At 46.7% G+C, this 18,142-nt stretch overlaps 1 protein-coding gene across 2 annotated transcripts in view; it reads left to right on the top strand.

Annotated features, from left to right (window-relative positions):
* The window catches only part of LOC137309991 (rho-related BTB domain-containing protein 2-like), a 207,299-nt gene that overhangs the window by 23,077 nt on the left and 166,080 nt on the right, over nt 1-18,142 (top strand). For both annotated transcript variants that reach the window (XM_067978062.1, XM_067978002.1), the window contains exon 3: nt 2,353-3,368. In XM_067978062.1, the coding sequence (XP_067834163.1) occupies nt 2,353-3,368 (1,016 nt within the window). The remainder of the gene's footprint in view (nt 1-2,352; nt 3,369-18,142) is intronic.

Below are 18,142 nucleotides of genomic sequence, written 5' to 3'. Positions count from 1 at the left end.
AAGGCCAACATACCATTTGCCTTCCTAACTGCTTGCTGCACCTGCATGTTTGCTTTCAGTGACTGGTGTACAAGGACACCCAGGTCCCTTTGTACATCAACATTTCCCAATCTATCACCATTTAAATAATACTCTGCCTTTCTGTTTTTCCTTCCGAAGTGGATAACTTCACATTTATCCACATTATACTGCATCTGCCGTAGAACCATAGAAAAGATACAGCACAGAAGGGGGCCATTCGGCCCATCGTGTCTGCGCCGGCTCGAAGAACAACCAGGTGCCCATTCTAATCCCACCTTCCAGCACCCGGTCCGTAGCCCTGCAGCTTACAGCACTTTAGGTGCAGGTCCAGGTACTTTTTAAAAGAGTTGAGGGTCCCTGCCTCTACCACCAATTCGGGCAGTGAATTCCATACACCCACCACCCTCTGGGTAAAAAAGTTTTTCCTCATGTCCCCTCTAATCCTTCTGCCAATCAGCTTAAATCTATGTCCTCTAGTTCTTGAACTCTCCGCTAGGGGAAACAGCTACTTCCTGTCTACTCTATCTGGGCCCCTCATAATTTTGTACACCTCAATCAAGTCTCCCCTCAGTCTCCTCTGCTCCAAGGAAAACAACCCCAGCCTATCCAATCTCTCCTCGTAGCTGCAATTTTCAAGCCCTGGCAACATTCTTGTAAATCTTCTCTGCACTCTCTCCAGAGCAATTACATCCTTCCTGTAATGTGGTGACCAGAACTGCGCACAATACTCCAGCTGTGGCCTTACCAGCGTTTTATACAGTTCCATCATTACATCCCTGCTTTTGTATTCTATACCTCGGCTAATAACGGAGAGCATTCCGTATGCCTTCTTCACAACCTTATCTACCTGTACTGCCACCTTCAGGGACCTGTGCACATGCACTCCAAGGTCTCTCACTTCCTCTACCCCTCTCAATATATTCCCGTTTACTGCGTATTCCCTTTTACTGTTTGCCCTCCCTGAGTGCATTACCTCACACTTCTCCGGGTTGAACTCCATTTGCCACTTTTCCGCTCACTCCACCAACCCATTGATATCTTCTTGGAGTCTACAGCTATCCTCTTCACTATCAACTACACGGACAATTTTTGTGTCGTCTGCAAATTTGCCAATCATGCCCCCTACATTCAAGTCCAAATCATTAATATATACCACAAACAGCAAGGGACCCAACACTGAGCCCTGTGGCACACCACTGGAAACAGATTTCCATTCGCAAAGACATCCATCGACTTTAACCCTTTGTTTCCTGTTACTGAGCCAATTTTGGATCCAATTCACCACATTTCCCTGTATCCCATGGGCTTTTACCTTTCTGACCAGTCTGCCATGTGGGACCCTGTCAAATGCCTTACTAAATGCCTTACTACTGCCATGTATTTGCCCACTCACTCAACTTGTCTAAATCGCCTTGAAGCCTCTTTGCATCCTCCTCACAACTCACAATCCCACCTAGTTTTGTGTCATCAGCAAACTTGGAAATATTACGTTTGATTCCCTCATCCAAATCATTGATATATATTGTGAATAGCTGGGGCCCAAGCACTGATCCCACTAGTCACTGCCTGCCAACCCGAAAAAGACCCAATCACTTTAAATCTATGCCCCCTGGTCACTGACCCCTCTGCTAAGAGAAATAGGTCCTTCCTATCCACTCTATCTGGGCCCCTCATAATTTTATACACCTCAATTAAATCTCCTCTCAGCCTCCCTTGTTCCAAAGAAAACAACCCCAGCCTATCCAATCTTTCCTCATTGCCAGAATTCTCCAGTCCTGGCAACATCCTCGTAAATCTCCTCTGCACCCTCTCGAGTGCAATCACATCCTTCCTGTAATGTGGTGACCAGAACTGTGCTCAGTACTCAAGCTGGGGCCTAACCAGTGTTTTATACAGTTCCAGCATAACCTCCCTGTTTTTATATTCTATGCCTCAGCTAATAAAGGAAAGTATCCCATATCCCGCCTTAACCATCTCATCTACCTGTCCTGCTACCTTCAGGGATCTGTGGACATGCACTCCAAGGTCCCTCACTTCCTCTACACCTCTCAGTACCACGCCCAGTCGGGCCGTTCCTGCCCCGGGTCGGGGGTCGGGCCGTGCCTGCCCCGGGTCGGGGGTCGGGCCGTGCCTGCCCCGGGTCGGGGGTCGGGCCGTGCCTGCCCCGGGTCGGGGGTCGGGCCGTGCCTGCCCCGGGTCGGGGGTCGGGCCGTGCCTGCCCCGGGTCGGGGGTCGGGCCGTGCCTGCCCCGGGTCGGGGGTCGGGCCGTGGTTTCTGTCCAATACTTAACTGGCTGAGAAGATTGATATTTAAATGATTTTATCTCTTTAGATCCATCAAGGCCACGGACATCCTCGCCCCAGAGAAGGGCCACGAGATTGCCAAAGAGCTAGGCATTCCTTACTACGAGACCAGTATTGTTGCACAGTTTGGGATCAAGGACGTCTTTGACAATTCAATCCGAGCAGCACTCATCGCAAGGCGCCATCTCCAGTTCTGGAAGTCGCATCTTAAGAAAGTACAAAGACCCCTGCTTCAGGCCCCCTTCCTTCCCCCAAAGCCCCCTCCTACAGTTCTAACTGTTCCAGACCCCCCTTTAGTAGCTGGTGAAGGACCAGCTAGTCTCTTCTCAACCCCTCTTTGTGCTGATGTCATGTTCATTCTTCACGATGGAGACCGAATCTTTGCTCACAAGGTTTACCTGGCAACTTGCTGTTCCAAGTTCTATGAGCTGTTCTCTCTAAATTTAACGGAAGAGTCTTGGGCAGATGGCGAGAAAGAGGAAGATTATAGAGGCGAGGGTAGGGAGAGCCAAAAACATGGCAAAGAGCAGGCAGTGAGGATGAAAGGCCTGGAAGTAGACAAGCAGCGTGGAGAGTGCAGTGTCCAACAGCTGCCACATACATCACTGCCAAGTTCAAAGAGTGATGAGATGCTGAGACTGGTCGGCCATGAAGGGGCGATGCATGTGGCCTTAAAGCCTGGGGCTAGGGGTAAACTGCTAAGCCAGTGGGGAAGGGGCTTTGTAACTATTCACTTGGAGTATGTGGAGGATCCAGTGACTGGCAAAGATCGAGGTATGTCTGTGGTCACAATGAATGAGCTGATCCAGAAGGGCCCTTTGCAGGCGGTGCTGGAATATCTCTACACTGGCTGTCTGGATGCCAGGAAGGACCATCTGATGCAGGTTGCTATCATTGCTGAGATCCTTGAAGTATTTGATTTGAGGATGATGGTTGCGAATGTCCTGAATAAGGAGAGTTTTATGAACCGGGAGATCACGAAAGCCTTCCATGTGCGACGTGCTAACAGGATCAAAGAGTTCCTGTTAAAGGGGACCTTTTCAGGTAATGGCGGATGCATGTGACGTGTTTGTGATGTGTACCTCAGAGCTAAACTAGACAAACCAGAGGACGGGTAAAAGTACAGGCAACCCTGGTGTGAGGCAGAGCACGAGACGAATTCAATCCAAGAGCAAGACTATTGTTCCACCAGCTGCCAGAACTGATGAGCTTAGAAATGGGCCTTACTGCTCAGGCCATGCTTAGTTTTAAACTTTAGCAATATTATTACAAAATTAGGAACAGGAGGAGGCCGTTCAGCCCCTCGAGCCTGTTACACAGGAACAGGAGGAGGCCCATTCAGCCCCTCGAGCCTGTTACACAGGAACAGGAGGAGGCCCATTCAGCCCCTCGAGCCTGTTACACAGGAACAGGAGGAGGCCCATTCAGCCCCTCGAGCCTGTTACGCCATTCAATTAGATCATGGCTGATCTGTACCTGAACTCCTTTGCTCCATATCCTTTGATACCCTTGCCCAACAAAATCGACCAGTCTCAGTTTTGAAAGCTCCAACTGACCCCCGGCCTCAGCAGCTTTTTGGGGGAGAGAGTTCCAGATTTCCACCACCCTTTGTGTGAAGAAATGTTTCCTGACATCACCCCTGAACGGCCTGGCTCTAATTTTAAGGTTCTGCCCCCCTTGTTCTGGACTCCCCCCCCACCAGGGGAAATAGTTTCTCCGTATTTGCAGGATTAAGGGGAACGAGCAGGGGAGTGGGACTAATTGGATAGCTCTTTCAAAGAGCCAGCACAGGCATGATGGGCCGAATGGCCTCCCTCTGTGTTGTATTATTCTGTGATTCTATAGCCTATTGAATCCGTTTAACATTTTAAATCCAAATGTATCAGAAATATCAAATGGAGCTCTACAGATGCAGAGAAGTGTACGTGGTAAGGAGGGAGGGACCAGAACCAGTGCAGGTGTCCTGAGGGGGTCAAAATAACTCCAATAAGGAGACATACAGGTCAATGAGGGAAGTGAGAGATAGTATAAATCTAAAAGAAAGGGCTTATACGAAGGCAAAGAACAGTAGAGATCCCGGGGACTGGGACAGTAACAGTGTAAAGGGCAAACATACCAACATACGAATTAAGAGCAGGAGTAGGCCATTCGGCCCCTCGAACCTGCTCTGCCATTTGATAAGACCATGGCTGATCTGATTGTGACCTCAACCCCACTTTCCCATCCACCTACTATAACCTTTGACTCCCTTGTTAATCAGGAATCTCTCGAACTCAGCCTTAAAAATATTCAGTGACCCTGCCTCCCCCGCTCTCTGGGGAAGGGAGTTCCACAGACTCACGACCCTCTGAGAGAAAACATTTCTCCTCATCTCCGTCTTAAATGGGAGACCCCTTATTTTTAAACTGTGGCCCCGAGTTCTAGTCTCTCCCACAAGGGGAAACATCCTCTCAGCATCTACCCCTTCTAGTCCCCTCAGGATCTTATATGTTTCAATAAGATCACCTCTCATTCTTCTAAACTCCAGTGTATACAGGCCCAACTTGTCCAACCTTTCCTCATAAGAGAACCCCCTCATCCCAGGAATCAGTCGAGTGAACCAAAGAGGGGGAGGAATTCCTGAAATGTGTTTGAGAACTTTCTGGAACACTATGTATCCAGCCGAAAGAGGAAGGAAGCAGTGTTGGATCTAGTTCTGGGGAATGAAGTGGGGCAGGTGGAGCATGTTTCAGTGGGGGAGCATTTGGGGAACAGTGATCATAATATCATTAGATTTGGTATAGTTATGGAAAAAGACAAGGGGCAAAGAGAGAGTATGAGAATAGACTGGCGGCCAACATAAAAGGGAATCCAAAAGTCCTCTACAGGCTGTAAACAGTAAACGGGTTGTAAGAGGAGGGGTGGGGCTGATTAGGGATCATAAAGGAGATTTACTCATGGAGGCAGAGGGCTAACATTTCAGGTCGAAGACCGTTCATCAGAACTGTTCTGACGAAAGGTCTTTGCCCTGAAATGTTAACTCTGTTTCTTTCTCCACAGATGCTGCCTGACTTGCTGAGATTCTCCAGCATTTTCTGTTTTTATTTCAGATTTCCAGCATCTGCAGAATTTTACTTATGATTTTCATGAGATACTGGATGGGCTAAAAATTGATAGAGGAGGTACTAGAAAGGCTGGCTGGACTTAAAGTAGAAAAGTCACCCGGTCCGGATGGGATGCATCCTAGGTTTCTGAGGGAAGTAAGGGTGGAGATTGCAGCGGTACTGTAACCATTCGATGATTCTATGATCAGACTGTTAACAAAAATGAGAGCGCGTGGAATTGGAGGTCGGAGACAGAGAGTGGGGATAATGGATATGGACTCTGATTGGTAGGATGTGACTCGTGGTGTCCCCGGGGATCTGTACTGGGGTCTCAGCTTTTCACTATATTTAAAAATGACTTGAATGAAGGAAAAGAGAGCCATATATCCAAGTTTGTTGACGACACTAAGTTAGGTGGCACAGTAAATAGTGGAGATGGGAGCAGAAAGTTACAAAGGAATGTTGTTTTTTGGACAGGAGGGAGGTGTACAGTGGTGTTCCCCAGGGGTCAGTGCTGGGACCACTGCTTTTCTTGATATATATTAATGACTTGGATTTGGGTGTACAGGGCACAATTTCAAAATTTGCAGATAACACAAAACTTGGAAGGGTAGTGAACAGTGAGGAGGATAGTGATAGACTTCAAGAGGATATAGACAGGCTGGTGGAATGGGCGGACACGTGGCAGATGAAATGTAACGCAGAAAAATGTGAAGTGATACATTTTGGTAGGAAGAACGAGGAGAGGCAATATAAACGAGAGGGCACAACTCTAAAAGGGGTACAGGAACAGAGAGATCTGGGGGCAAATGTACTCTGGGTGAGGGACTTCAATGTCCATCACCAAGAGTGGCTCGGAAGCACCACTACTGACCAAGCTGGCCGAGTCATAGAAGTTTACAACATGGAAACAGGCCCTTCGGCCCAACATGTCCATGTCGCCCAGTTTATACCACTAAGCTAGTCCCAATTGCCTGCACTTGGCCCATATCCCTCTATACCCATCTTACCCATGTAACTGTCCAAATGCTTTTTAAAAGACAAAATTGTACCCGCCTCTACTACTGCCTCTGGCAGCTCGTTCCAGACACTCACCACCCTTTGAGTGAAAAAATTGCCCCTCTGGACCCTTTTGTATCTCTCCCCTCTCACCTTAAATCTATGCCCCCTCGTTATAAACTCCCCTACCTTTGGGAAAAGATTTTGACTATCTACCTTATCTATGCCCCTCATTATTTTATAGACTTTTATAAGATCACCCCGAAACCTCCTACTCTCCAGGGAAAAAAGTCTCAGTCCATCCAACCTCTCCCTATAAGTCAAACCATCAAGTCCCGGTAGCATCCTAGTAAATCTTTTCTGCACTCTTTCTAGTTTAATAATATCCTTTCTATAATCGGGTGACCAGAACTGTACACAGTATTCCAAGTGTGGCCTTACTAATGTCTTGTACAACTTCAACAAGACATCCCAACTCCTGTATTCAATGTTCTGACCAATGAAACCAAGCATGCTGAATGCCTTCTTCACCACCCTATCCACCTGTGACTCCACTTTCAAGGAGCTATGAATCTGTACTCCCAGATCTCTTTGTTCTATAACTCTCCCCAACGCCCTACCATTAACGGAGTAGGTCCTGGCCCGATTCGATCTACCAAAATGCATCACCTCACATTTATCTAAATTAAACTCCATCTGCCATTCATCGGCCCACTGGCCCAATTTATCAAGATCCCGTTGCAATCCTAGATAACCTTCTTCACTGTCCACAATGCCACCAATCTTGGTGTCATCTGCAAACTTACTAACCATGCCTCCTAAATTCTCATCCAAATCATTGATATAAATAACAAATAACAGCGGACCCAGCACCGATCCCTGAGGCACACCGCTGGTCACAGGCCTCCATTTTGAAAAACAACCCTCTACAACCACCCTCTGTCTTCTGTCGTCAAGCCAATTTTATATCCAATTGGCTACCTCACCTTGGATCCCATGAGATTTAACCTTATGTAACAACCTACCATGCGGTACCTTGTCAAAGGCTTTGCTAAAGTCCATGTAGACCATGTCTACTGCACAGCCCTCATCTATCTTCTTGGTTACCCCTTCAAAAAACTCAATCAAATTCGTGAGACATGATTTTCCTCTCACAAAACCATGCTGACTGTTCCTAATCAGTCCCTGCCTCTCCAAATGCCTGTCGATCCTGTCTCTCAGAATACCCTCCAACAACTTACCCACTACAGATGTCAGGCTCACCGGTCTGTAGTTCCCAGGCTTTTCCCTGCCGCCCTTCTTAAACAAAGGCACAACATTTGCTACCCTCCAATCTTCAGGCACCTCACCTGTAGCTGTCGATGATTCAAATATCTCTGCTAGGGGACCCGCAATTTCCTCCCTAACCTCCCATAACGTCCTGGGATACATTTCATCAGGTCCCGGAGATTTATCTACCTTGATGCGCGTTAAGACTTCCAGCACCTCCCTCTCTGTAATATGTACACTCCTCAAGACATCACTATTTATTTCCCCAAGTTCCCTAACATCCATGCCTTTCTCAAGCGTAAATACCGATGCGAAATATTCATTTAGGATCTCACCCATCTCTTGTGGTTCCGCCACAAGATGACCTTGTTGATCCTTAAGAGGCCCTACTCTCTCCCTAGTTACTCTGTTGCTCCTTGTGTATTTGTAGAAGCTCTTTGGATTCTCCTTTGCCTTATCTGCCAAAGCAATCTCATGTCCCTTTCTGTCCTCGTGATTTCTCTCTTAACTCTACTCCGGCAATCTCTATACTCTTCAAGGGATCCACTTGATCCCAGCTGTCCATGCATGTCATATGCCTCCTTCTTCTTTTTGACTAGGGCCTCAATCTCCCGAGTCATCCAAGGTTCCCTACTTCTACAAGCCTTGCCCTTCACTTTATAAGGAATGTGCTTACCCTGAACCCCGGTTAACACACTTTTGAAAGCCTCCCATTTACCAGACGTCCCTTTGCCTGCCAACAGACTCTCCCAGTCAACTTCTGAAAGTTCCTGTCTAATACCATCAAAATTGGTCTTTCCCCAATTTAGAATTTTAACTTTTGGGCCAGACCTATCCTTCTCCATAGCTATCTTAAAACTAATGGAATTATGATCACTGGTCCCAAAGTGATCCCTCACTAACACTTCTGTCACCTGCCCTTCCTTATTTCCCAAGAGGAGGTCAAGTTTTGCGCCCTCTCTAGTCGGGCCATCCACATACTGAATGAGAAATTCCTCCTGAATACACTCAACAAATTTCTCTCCATCCAAGCCCCTAATGCTATGGCTGTCCCAGTCAATGTTGGGAAAGTTAAAGTCCCCTACTATTACCACCCTATTTTTCTTGCAGCTGTCTGTAATCTCCTTACATATTTGCTCCTCAATTTCCCGTTGACTATTTGGGGGTCTATAGTACAATCCTATCAAGGTGATCTCTCCCTTCTTATTTTTCAGTTCCACCCATATAGACTCCGTGGGCGAACCCTCGGATATATCCTCTCTCACTACTGCCGTGATGTTCTCCCTAATCAAGAACGCAACTCCCCCTCCTCTCATACCTCCTGCTCTATCTTTCCTATAGCATCTGTACCCTGGAACATTGAGCTGCCAGTCCTGCCCCTCCCTTAGCCATGTTTCAGTAATAGCTATAACATCCCAGTCCCATGTACCCATCCATGCCCTGAGTTCATCTGCCTTGCCCATCAGACTTCTTGCATTGAAATAAATGCAATTTAATCTAGACTTCCCTTGGACATAGCTGCCAGACTGGGCCTGCGGCAGGTGGTGAGTGAACCAACACGAGGGAGAAACCTACTTGACCTCGTCCTCACCAATCTACCTGTCGCAAATGCATTTGTCCATGACAGATTTGATAGGAGTGACCACCGCACAGTCCTCATGGAGACGAAGTCCCGTCTTCACACTGAGGACACCATCCAACGTGTTGTGTGGCACTACCACCATGCTAAATGGGATAGATTCAGAACAGATCCAGCAGCTCAAAACTGGGCATCCATGAGGCACTGTGGGCCATCAGCAGCAGCAGAATTGTATTCCAGCACAATCTGTAACCTCATGGCCCGGCATATTCCTCACTCTACCATTACCAACAAGCTGGGGGATCAACCCTGGTTCAATGAGGAGTGTAGAAGAGCATGCCAGGAGCAGCACCAGGCGTACCTAAAAATGAGGTGCCAACCTGGTGAAGCTACAACTCAGGACCACATGCATGCTAAACAGCGGAAGCAACATGCTATAGACTGAGCTAAGCGATTCCACAACCAATGGATCAGATCAAAGCTCTGCAGTCCTGCCACATCCAGTCGTGAATGGTGGTGGACAATGAAACAACTAACGGGTGGAGGAGGCTCTGCAAACATCCCCATCCTCAATGATGGCGGAGTCCAGCACGTGAGTGCAAAAGACAAGACTGAAGCGTTTGCAACCATCTTCAGCCAGAAATGCTGAGTGTATGATCCATCTCGGCCTCCTCACGATATCCCCACCATCACAGAAGCCAGTCTTCAGCCAATTCGATTCACTCCACGTTATATCAAGAAATGGCTGAGTGCACTGGATACAGCAAAGGCTATGGGCCCTGACAACATCCCGGCTGTAGTGCTGAAGACTTGTGCTCCAGAACTAGCCGCGCCTCCAGCCAAGCTGTTCCAGTACAGCTACAACACTGGCATCTACCCGACAATGTGGAAAATTGCCCAGGTATGTCCTGTCCACAAAAAGCAGGACAAATCCAATCCGGCCAATTACCACCCCATCTGTCTACTCTCAATCATCAGCAAAGTGATGGAAGGTGTCATCGACAGTGCTATCAAGCGGCACTTACTCACCAATAACCTGCCCACCGATGCTCAGTTTGGGTTCCACCAGGACCACTCGGCTCCAAACCTCATTACAGCCTTGGTCCAAACATGGACAAAATAGCTGAATTCCAGAGGTGAGGTGAGAGTGACTGCCCTTGACATCAAGGCAGCATTTGACCGAGTGTGGCACCAAGGAGCCCTGGTAAAATTGAAGTCAATGGGAATCAGGGGGAAAACTCTCCAGTGGCTGCAGTCATACCTAGCACAAAGGAAGATGGTAGTGGTTGTTGGAGGCCAATCATCTCAGCCCCAGGACATTGCTGCAGGAGTTCCTCAAGACAGTGTCCTAGGCCCAACCATCTTCAGCTGCTTCATCAATGACCAATGACCTTCCCTCCATCATAAGGTTAGAAATGGGGATGTTCGCTGATGATTGCACAGTGTTCAGTTCCATTCGCAACCCCTCAAATAATGAAGCAGTCCAAGCCCGCATGCAGCAAGACCTGGACAACATCCAGGCTTGGGCTGATAAGTGGCAAGTAACATTCGCGCCTGGCAAGTAACATTCGTGCCAGACAAGTGCCGGGCAATGACCATCTCCAACAAGAGAGAGTCTAACCACCTCCCCTTGACGTTCAATGGCATTACCATCATCGAATCCCCACCATCAACATCCTGGGGGGGTCACCATTGACCAGAAAGTTAACTGGACCAGCCATGTAAATACTGTGGGTACAAGAACAGGTCAGAGGCTGGGTATTCTGCGGCGAGTGACTCACCTCCTGACTCCCCAAAGCCTTTCCACCATCTACAAGGCACAAGTCAGGAGTGTGATGGAATACTGTCCACTTGCCTGGATGAGTGCAGCTCCAACAACACTCAAGAAGCTCGGCACCATCCAGGACAAAACAACCCGCTTGATTGGCACCCCATCCACCACCCTAAACATTCACTCCCTTCACCACCGGCGCACCGTGGCTGCAGTGTGTACCATCCACAGGATGCACTGCAGCAACTCGCCAAGGCTTCTTCGACAGCACCTCCCAAACCCGCGACCTCTACCACCTAGAAGGACAAGAGCAGCAGGTACATGGGAACAACACCACCTGCACGTTCCCCTCCAAGTCATACACCATCCCGACTTGGAAATATATCGCCGTTCCTTCATTGTCGCTGGGTCAAAATCCTGGAACTCCCTTCCTAACAGCACTGTGGGAGAACCTTCACCACACGGACTGCAGCGGTTCAAGAAGGCGGCTCACCACCACCTTCTCAAGGGCAATTAGGGATGGGCAATAAATGCCGGCCTCGCCAGCGACGCCCACATCCCATGAGCGAATAAAAAAAAAATATGTGCACAAATCATTGAAGGTGGCAGGGCAGGTTGAGAAAGTGGTTGAAAAAGCATATGGGATCCTGGGCTTTATAAATAGAGGCATAGAGTACAAAAGTATGGAAGTCATGATGAACCTGTATAAAACACTGGTTCGGCCACAGCTGGAGTATTGTGTCCAGTTCTGGGCACCGCACTTTAGGAAAGATGTGAAGGCCTTAGAGAGGGTGCAGAAGAGATTTACCAGAATGATTCCAGGGATGAGGGACTTTAGTTACGTGGATAGACTGGAGAAGCTGGGGTTGTTCTCCTTGGAACAGAGATAGTTGTGAGGAGATTTGATCGAGGTATTCAAAATCATGAAGGGTCCAGACAGAGTAAATAGAGAGAAACTGTTCCCATTGGTGGAAGGGTCAGTAACCAGAGGACACAGATTTCAGGTGATTGGCAAATGAACCAAAGGTGACATGAGAAAAACTCTTTTACACAGCGAGTGGTTAGGATCTGGAATGCACTGCCCGAGGGGGTGGTGGAGGCAGATTCAATCATGGCCTTCAAAGGGGAACTGGATAAGTACTTGAAAGGAAAAAAATTTGCAGGGCTCCGAGGATAGGGCGGGGGAGTGGGACTAGCTGGATTGCTCTTGCAGAGAGCCGGCACGGACTCGATGTGCCGAATGGCCTCCTGCGTTGTAATCATTCCATGATTCTATGATAGATTAAATGAGTGGGCAAAACAAGTTCAGTGTAGGAAAGTGTGAGGTCATCCACTTTGGACATAAGAAAGAGATAGATCGGGGTATTTTCTAAATGGTGAGAAGCTCGGAACTGTGGAGGAGCAGGGAGACTTCGTGGTCCATGTCCAGAAATCACTAAAAACAAGTGGTCAGGTACAAAAAATAATTAAGTCGGCTAATGGAATGTTGGCCTTAATCTTGAGGGCTGGAATACAAAGGGGTGGAAGTTGTATTACAGCTGTACAGAGCTCTGGTTAGACCACATCTGGAGCTCCGGATTCAGTTCTGGGCACTGCATCTCAGGAAGGTTTTATTGGCCTGGGAGGGGGTGCAGCGCATATTCACCAGAATGATACCGGGGCTAAAAGGGTTAAATAACGAGGACAAGTTGCATCGACTAGGCTTGTGTTCCCTTGAGGTCAGAGTAAAAGGACTAGGCAGGTGGAGCAGGAGTCCTCTGGGGCCATCTGCCTCTCAAACAGATATACTGCTTTGGATATTGTTGGGGGAGATGGCTTATCAGGGGAAAGCAGCAAGAGCCAAGTTCATGGCACCACGGGTGGCTCTGCTGCACAGGAGGGGAGGAAGAAGAGTGGCAGGGCTATAGTGATCGGGGATTCGATTGTAAGGGGAATAGATAGGCGTTTCTGCGGCCGCAAATGTGACTCCAGGATGGTATGTTGCCTCCCTGGTGCTCGGGTCAAGGATGTCACGGAGCGGCTGCAGGGCATTCTGGAGGGGGAGGGTGAACAGCCAATAGTCGTGGTCCATATCGGTACCAACGACATAGGTAAAAAAAGGGATGAGGTCCTGCAAGGTGAATTTAAGGAGTTAGGTGATAAATTAAAAAGCAGGACCTCAAAGGTAGTGATCTCAGGATTACTCCCAGTGCCACGTGCTAGTGAGTATAGGAACAGGAGAATAGACAGGATGAATGCGTGGCTGCAGGGATGGTGTAGGAGGGAGGGATTTAGATTCCTGGGACATTGGAACCGGTTCTGGGAAGGTGGGACCTGTACAAGCGTGACGGGTTACACCCGAGCAGGACCGGGACCAATGTCCTCGCGGGGGTGTTTGCTCGTGCTGTTGGGGAAGGTTTAAACTCGAGTGGCAGGGGGATGGGAACCTGAGCGGGGAATCAGAAGGGAGTAAAGTTGAGAGCAGCAAGAGGGGAAGACCCAGGGGAAATTTACAATACAAATAGTGCAAACAGTTGTTCAAGGACAAGTGAGAGGGAAAAGCGTAGAGCAGCAGAAAGAAAGTGTACTTTAGACACTACAGATAAAGTGAAAACTGGAAGGCGTAAAGCGATTAACCCAGCATCAAAGCTGAAGGTCAGGCTAGGGTGTGTGTCCCAACTAAGAGTTCCATCTACAAATGCACGGAGTATAAGGAATAAATTAAATGAACTACAGGTTCAAATTCAAATTGGAGGGTATGACATGATAGCTATTACTGAGACATGGCTGCAGGATGGTCAGGATTGGGAACTAAATATACCAGGTTATAAGGTCTACAGGAGAGATAGGGAAAATGGAAGAGGGGGAGGAGTAGCCTTAATAATTAGAGATGAAATCACTTCAATGATAAAGGAGGATATAACGAGAGGTAAGCAGCCAACAGAGACCTTATGGGTTGAATTGAGAAATAGGAAAGGATCTAAGACTATAGTGGGAGTTGTGTATAGGAGCCCTGGCAGCAGCTCTGAAGTGCTAGATTGTATAAATGCAGAGATTAGACAAGTGTGTAAGAAAGGCATAGTGGTCTTAATGGGGGACTTTAACCTTCACATAAATTGGGAAAAGCAGAGCAGCAACTGTCAGAAAGGTAGTGAATTTCTTGAGTGTGTCCGGGATAGTTTTCTCCAGCAGTATGTCCCAGAGGCAACAAGGGGGCAAGCCATACTAGATTTAGTAATGAGTAATGAACCAGATTTAGTTAACGGCTTAACTGTGTGTGAACATCTATCCAATAGCGATCATAACATGATCGAGTTCAATGTAGTGTTTGAAAGGGAAAAAAGTGAATCAGCTGCTAAGATTCTAGACTTGGGTCAGGCCGACTTCAATGGGATGAGACAGAGACTGTCCACAGTAAACTGGGCAAATCTGTTAATGGGTAAAACGACTGATGATCAGTGGGAAATGTTTAAAGAAACATTGAACGTGATACAGAATCGGTTTATACCCCTGAGGGGCAAGAACTCTACTTGCCAAAAAAAACAGCCATGGACAACTAAAGAGGTAAGGGAGAGTATAAGACATAAGGAAAGGGCATACAAAAAGGCAAAAAATGGCACAGATCCTGGCGAATGGGAAAGTTACAAAGATCAACAAAGGGTCACAAAACAGATAGTAAGAGCTACAAAAAGAGAGTATGAAAAGAAACTTGCAAGGGATATCAAAACCAATACAAAGAACTTTTATAGTTACATTAGGAAAAAGAGGGTGGTCAGGAGCAGTGTTGGCCCCTTAAAAACTGAAAGTGGGGATATTGTCATTGACAATGGGGAAATGGCGGACATGTTAAATAATTACTTTGCTTCAGTATTGACAGTCGAGAAAGAGGATAGCATGCCGGAAATCCCAAGAAAACTAATATTGAATCGGGGACAGGGACTCGATAAAATTAACAGTTTTGCCTGCCAATCTTTGATTCCAGTTTCCCCGGGTCAGATCTGTTCTCATCCCACTGAAATTGGCCCTCCTTCAATTGAGCATTTTTACTTTAGAGTGGTCCGTGTCCTTTTCCATAGCTATTCTAAACCTTATGATACTATGATCACTGCTCCCTAAATGCTCCCCCATTGGCACTTGCTCCACTTGGCCCGTCTCATTCCCCAGAACCAAGTCCAGCAATGCCTCCTTCCTTGTTGGGCCAGAAACGTACTGGTTAAGTAAGTTATCCTGAACACACTTCAAAAATTCCTTCCCTCTTTGCCCGTTATGTTATTATTATTATCCCAGTCTGTCTTAGGATAGTTGAAGTCCCCCCGTTATCACTACTCTAGGGCTTTTGCACCTCTCCGCAAGCAACCTTGGACCTGGTCCTGTGCAATGAGCCAGGATTAATTAATCATGTCCTAGTTAAGAATCCCCTTGGAATGAGTGACCATAACATGGTTACATTCCATATCCAATTAGAGGGTGAGAAGATTGGTTCTCAAACAAGCGTACTGAGCTTGAATAAAGGAGACTATGATGGTATGAGAGCGGAATTGATTAAAGTGGACTGGGAAAATAGATTAAAGGGTAAGACGGTACATGAGCAGTGGTGCTCATTTAAGGAGTTATTTTACAACTTTCAAAAAAATATATTCCACTGAGAAAAAAAGGGTGTAAAAGAAATGACAGCCATCCGTGGCTAAGTAAAGAAATTAAGGATAGTATCCGACTAAAAACAAGGACATATAAGGTAGCCAAACTTAATGGGAGGATAGAAGATTGGGAAGTCTTCAAAAGACAGCAAAAAGTAACGAAAGGATTGATTAAGAAAGGGAAGTTAGATTATGAAAATAAATTAGCAAAAAATATATAAACAGATAGCAAGAGTTTCTATGGTTATATAAAAAGAAAAAGGGTGGCTAAGGCAAACGTAGGTCCCTTAGAGGATGAGACCGGGAAATTAATGGTGGGAAACATGGAGATGGCAAAAATGCTGAACAAATATTTTGTTTCAGTCTTTACGGTAGAGGACACTAAGAATATCCCAACACTGGACAAACAGGGGGCTCTCGGTGGGGAGAAGCTAAATACGATTAAAATCACTAAGGAATTGGTACTCAGTAAATTAATGGGACTCAAGGCGGATAAATCCCCTGGACCTGATGGCTTACATCCCAGGGTCTTGAGGGAAGTGGCAGTAGGGATTGTGGATGCTTTGGTAATAATTTTCCAAAATTCTCTGGACTCGGCAAAGGTCCCGGCAGATTGGAAAACTGCTAATGTAACATCCTTATTTAAAAAGGGTAGTAGGCAGAAGGCTGGAAATTATAGACCAGTTAGCCTAACATCTGTGGTGGGTAAAATTTTGGAGTCTATTATTAAGGAGACAGTAGCAGAACATTTGGATAAACATAATTTAATAGGACAAAGTCAGCATGGCTTTATGAAGGGGAAGTCATGTCTGACAAATTTGCTTGAGTTCTTTGAGGACATAACGTACAGGGTGGATAAAGGGGAACCAGTGGACGTAGTGTATTTAGACTTCCAGAAGGCATTCAACAAGGTGCCACATAAAAGATTATTGCTCAAGATAAAGAATCACTGGATTTGGGGTAATATTCTGGCATGGGTGGAGGATTGGTTATCTAACAGGAAGCAGAGAGTTGGGATAAATGGTTCATTCTCGGACTGGCAACCAGTAGCCAGTGGTGTTCCGCAGGGGTCGGTGCTGGGTCCCCAACTCTTTACAATCTATATTAACGATTTGGAGGAGGGGACCGAGTGTAACGTATCAAAGTTTGCAGATGATACAAAGATGGGAGGGAAAGTGGAGAGTGAGGAGGACATAAAAAACCTACAAGGGGATATAGACAGGCTGGGTGAGTGGGCGGAGATTTGGCAGATGCAATACAATATTGGAAAATGTGAGGTTATGCACTTTGGCAGGAAAAATCAGAGAGCAAGTTATTATCTTAATGGCGAGAGACTGGAAAGTACTGCAGTACAAAGGGATCTGGGGGTCCTAGTGCAAGAAAATCAAAAAGTTAGTATGCAGGTGCAGCAGGTGATCAAGAAGGCCAACGGAATGTTGGCTTTTATTGCTAGGGGGATAGAATATAAAAACAGGGAGGTATTGCTGCAGTTATATAAGGTATTGGTGAGACCGCACCTGGAATACTGCATACAGTTTTGGTGTCCATACTTAAGAAAAGACATACTTGCTCTCGAGGCAGTACAAAGAAGGTTCACTCGGTTAATCCCGGGGATGAGGGGGTGGACATATGAGGAGAGGTTGAGTAGATTGGGACTCTACTCATTGGAGTTCAGAAGAATGAGAGGCGATCTTATTGAAACATATAAGATTTTGAAGGGGCTTGATCGGGTGGATGCGGTAAGGATGTTCCCAAAGATGGGTGAAACTGGAACTAGGGGGCATAATCTTAGAATAAGGGGCTGCTCTTTCAAAACTGAGATGAGGAGAAACTTCTTCACTCAGAGGGTGGTAGGTCTGTGGAATTTGCTGCCCCAGGAAGCTGTGGAAGTTACATCATTAGATAAATTTAAAACAGAAATAGACAGTTTTCTAGAAGTAAAGGGAATTAGGGGTTACGGGGAGTGGGCAGGAAATTGGACATGAATTTAAATTTGAGGTTAGGATCAGATCAGCCATGATCTTATTGAATGGCGGAGCAGGCTCGAGGGGCCGATTGGCCTACTCCTGCTCCTATTTCTTATGTTCTTAGATTCCCTGTAAATTTGTTCCTCTATATCCTTCCCACTAGTTGGTGGCCGATAGAATACACCCAGTAGTGTAATGGCACCTCTATTGTTTCTTAAATCTCAGCAAATAGATTCTGTCCTTGACCCCTCCAGGACATCCTGTCTCTCCAGCACTGCAATATTCTCCTCAATCAATACTGCCACTCCCCCTCCTTTCTTTCCTTCCCTATCTTTCCTGAACACCTTGTATCCAGGAATATTTAGACCCCAATCCTGTCCTTTTTTGAGCCAGGTCTCTGTTATCGCCATGACATCGAATTCCCATGTGATTATTTGTGCCTGCAGCTCACCAACCTTGTTTACCACACTTCGTGCGTTTACACACATGCACTGTAAACCAGTCTTAGACTTTCTTGTACTCTCTCTTAGTCTG

Source organism: Heptranchias perlo, chromosome 1 (assembly GCF_035084215.1).
Source record: "Heptranchias perlo isolate sHepPer1 chromosome 1, sHepPer1.hap1, whole genome shotgun sequence".
Lineage (NCBI taxonomy): Eukaryota > Metazoa > Chordata > Chondrichthyes > Hexanchiformes > Hexanchidae > Heptranchias > Heptranchias perlo.
The sequence above is the reverse complement of the archived record's forward strand: the minus strand, read 5'-3'. Positions and strand labels throughout refer to the sequence as shown.